The sequence below is a fragment of the Leptonotus elevatus genome, chromosome 2, assembly GCF_054856555.1.
Source record: "Leptonotus elevatus isolate MCC_2025b chromosome 2, RoL_Lele_1.0, whole genome shotgun sequence".
In the NCBI taxonomy this organism is placed as follows: domain Eukaryota; kingdom Metazoa; phylum Chordata; class Actinopteri; order Syngnathiformes; family Syngnathidae; genus Leptonotus; species Leptonotus elevatus.
The window spans coordinates 31,186,407-31,189,915 of NC_141240.1; the positions used below are offsets into that span (position 1 = coordinate 31,186,407).

Here is a 3,509-nt window from a genome sequence, read left to right on the forward strand (position 1 = left end):
TGTTTGTTTATTTATTTATTTATTTAGTTAGTTAGTTAGTTTATTTATTCGTTTTACAAGTATCTCAACAGCAGTAATAGCATTTTTTAAAATATAAAGTGTTATAAAACCAGACTTTGAGTGACTAGTTTCAATGATAAGTAAACGAACTTAAATTAAATGTACTGTACTGTAAGTTGTTAAAAATTAATATAAAAAATTAAAATAAAATAAAAAGTGAATTTTAACCAGTAGGTGGCAGTGTCGCCGTGTGCGATGACAACCCGGAACAAAGAAGTCGGGGAATTTAGCACCTGACAAGCTAGTTTAGCTTCTCGAGTGTTCCCGCATATATTACATTGATTGTACTCTATTGTATATTGAATTTGCGGCGCGATATACGGCATTAGGCTGAGTGCCGGTGAGAGGATGTCGTTTTCATGGACTTTTGTCGTAGCTGCGGCGGTCTTCGTCCTGCTGCTGGATGCTGCTACTGTTGCAAATGCGAAGGTAAGACGGGCGTCCATCCTGGGAGGGAAATTATTATACAATATACATGAACACTAATATACATTATATACATAACATTAGGTGTTGTTGCACAAACTATTTACAGCACTAAGCCGAAATGATACGACATGCTTTATTTAATGTACAGTTTTTACTAAACCAGGTCATAAAGTCAGACCACTTCAACTTGGGTTCTATTTTTGTTTTTGTGGTTGTTGTTTTGTTTTTTTCATTTTACTGCAATGACAGAATTTTGAAGACGTTCGCTGCAAGTGCATCTGCCCGCCTTATAGAAACATCACTGGCCACGTCTACAACAGAAATTTCACCCAAAAGGATTGGTAAGTGTTTGTTCTTTGTACCCTTGCTCTGTCCCAGTTGGCGATTCATAATGTGTTTAATTTCGTTGTTTGTTGTTGTTTGTTTTTAGCAACTGCCTTCATGTGGTGGATCCCATGCCGGTGCCTGGCCGTGATGTTGAAGCTTACTGCCTGTTGTGTGAGTGCAAGTACGAGGAGCGGAGTAGCAACACCATCAGGGTAGGACAGTGCTTCCTGATAGGACCTCACATCTCATCTCAGTTATTATTGTATTCATCTGTCAGAATAATTAGTTTGCTGCCTCAGTTATTATTGTATTCATCTGTCAGGTTTTTTTTTTAACTTTTCTGACCTTATGGCTGAATCTTAACCTTAAGAATCACTGATGTCACAGGTGACGATCATCATCTACCTGTCTGTGGTGGGGGCACTGCTGCTGTACATGCTCTTCCTCCTGTTGGTGGATCCTCTCATTCGCAAGCACGATGCCTACACCCAGCCTCTGCACAACGAGGAGGACTCTGAGGTATATCAAATACTGTATATGTGCATTTAAATCCGCTCAAGGTAGCCATTCCTTCTACCTTCCCGTGAATCTCCACTTCTCCACGTGCTCTAATCTTGTCTGGCTGTGCGCAGGAGATGCGTCCGCAGGTGGGCAGCAGCCAGGCCAGAGGAAACACAGTGCTCGAACGGGTGGAGGGGGCACAGCAACGTTGGAAGAAGCAGGTCCAGGAGCAGCGCAAGACTGTGTTTGACCGCCACAAGATGCTTAGTTAAACCCAGCGTCTCAGATCCTGAAGTGTTTAGAGCAGGTATCTTCTCTGTCACCAGCTGCACTTTTTGATTGCTCTTCACTCCCACATTTTCACTGCTTTGCGTTCCATGCCTTGATTAAAAAATGTATCAATTAGTATAACGCTGATCATGATGCTTCTCACTGCTTAATTTTGAAGACTAAGACCGTAATACACCCGTGGCTAACACTTAGTGTTATTATCAACTACTGCATGTGCAAGTATTTGACAATAATACTACCATAAATATATATTCAAAATTTGAATTATTTTTCCCAACCAAAATGACATTTCCAAGTGCAATGCAAACACCACCAAGCTGTACCAATACAGTAAATAAATAAATACAGTATTTTTTTTAATTGTTTTTTATAGTAATATTAAACTACAATACAATTTGATAATGGCTGAGAAGGGAAATGTGGAGAGTCGCTGTCGCCCAAATGCCCATGAGCAGTCAATGATAATTGCCAACAGCCTCTAAATATCCACACACTCCTTTAGTCTCGCCTGTTTGCTCGCTTTGTATTGTAGTAAGATTATACAGCTATGGTGGCCAGGCAATCAACCACTTCCTTGACACTTGTGCCATGTTTGTGGTTTCAGTGGAAAAAATATAGATACTATCTTATATATTTCCCAATAAGAACTCCATAGATCGGCAATTTAGCATGCTAGTAAATATGTGCTTCCTTGTCTCCAACTGAGATTGCGTTGCAGGGGCTTTGGCGCCATCTTGTGGCATTTTAGGGTGTTCTAAAAAGAGTATATAAAACATGAATACCGGTAGTGGTTTTTTAGTGACTAGTGAAGAAAAGGTTCCCCAGAAACAAAACACCAACAAGTGATTTTGTGAGTTGCTGATTGGTGGTTTCTCATTGCATACTAATACTCTTTACTAATTTGCAACTGGACCAATCACAAAGTTCTGCCGGCCTATTTCAACCATTTGGCTGTGTAACACACATGAAACATTCTCGACTGTTTTTTGTCATAGTTTTCATATTGTGGTTTAAAAAAAAAAAAGAAGTTTTTGCCATGAAGCATTGTGTTAAGGTGTAAGATAATCTTTTTCATAATTTATTGCTGTTCATAGTTGCACATACTTTTAATGTGTGCTGTTTGTTATTGTTCTCTTCCTTTGTCTGTCATACATGGAAATCCAGATCATAATTGGGCACTCAACGTATGTCATTAAATAAGTAGTAAATTATACAAATTACATTTGTAGTGATAACCCTGATTGTTCTCACTGATTTATTTTTCATCAGTTTATTTATCATGATTGTATGACTCATTTGAATGTTCTTGCTGCTGTTTTATTTGTCTGTATATTTGTTTTGATGCAAAATAAGAATACGCTGGTTAAGCAATTTTGGGTGTGTTTGTGTTCCTAATTTGCTCATACTAAATATTTGCACCAGAGGGCGATATACAACATGACAGCACTCAGCCCCCCCCCCCCCCCACGTGGTGCTCTCGTCAAATAATCAGTTCAGATATGCTATTCTTGAAAATGTATGTCAACTTAAACCACTTGGTATGACACATTTTTAATTTTGAACACACTGACGCAATTTGGTCGATTTCTGCATACAAACAAGGTAGAACAAATGTGTTTCAACACTAATTTGTATTTATTTCTTTATTTTTACTTGGCAAACTTTTTTTTTTTAAGTCAAACACTGCCCCTAAAGGAAACATGGTGACCAGATTTTAACACTGAGGAAGAAAACTTGGGCAGTGTGAGCCCTGCCCAGACACCCCCTTGATTTCATCTCCTCCCTTCTTCCACATTCTACCCCCCAAACCTTTTTACCATCCCCAAGCATGGCTCGCCGCCGGTTCACAGTCTAAAATTAAACACCAGCAGGGCCAATTGCGCTTCCAGACACTTGGCCGG

General features: G+C 39.3%; 1 protein-coding gene across 1 annotated transcript; it reads left to right on the forward strand.

Moving 5' to 3' along the window:
• Positions 1-259: 259 nt before the first annotated feature.
• tmem9 (transmembrane protein 9) lies at positions 260-2,979 on the forward strand. Its single transcript, XM_086066912.1, has 5 exons — positions 260-489; positions 739-830; positions 920-1,028; positions 1,204-1,335; positions 1,449-2,979. The coding sequence occupies exons 1-5, from the start codon at positions 409-411 to the stop codon at positions 1,587-1,589; spliced, it is 555 nt and encodes a 184-aa protein (XP_085923038.1). The 5' UTR covers positions 260-408; the 3' UTR covers positions 1,590-2,979.
• Positions 2,980-3,509: the final 530 nt, after the last annotated feature.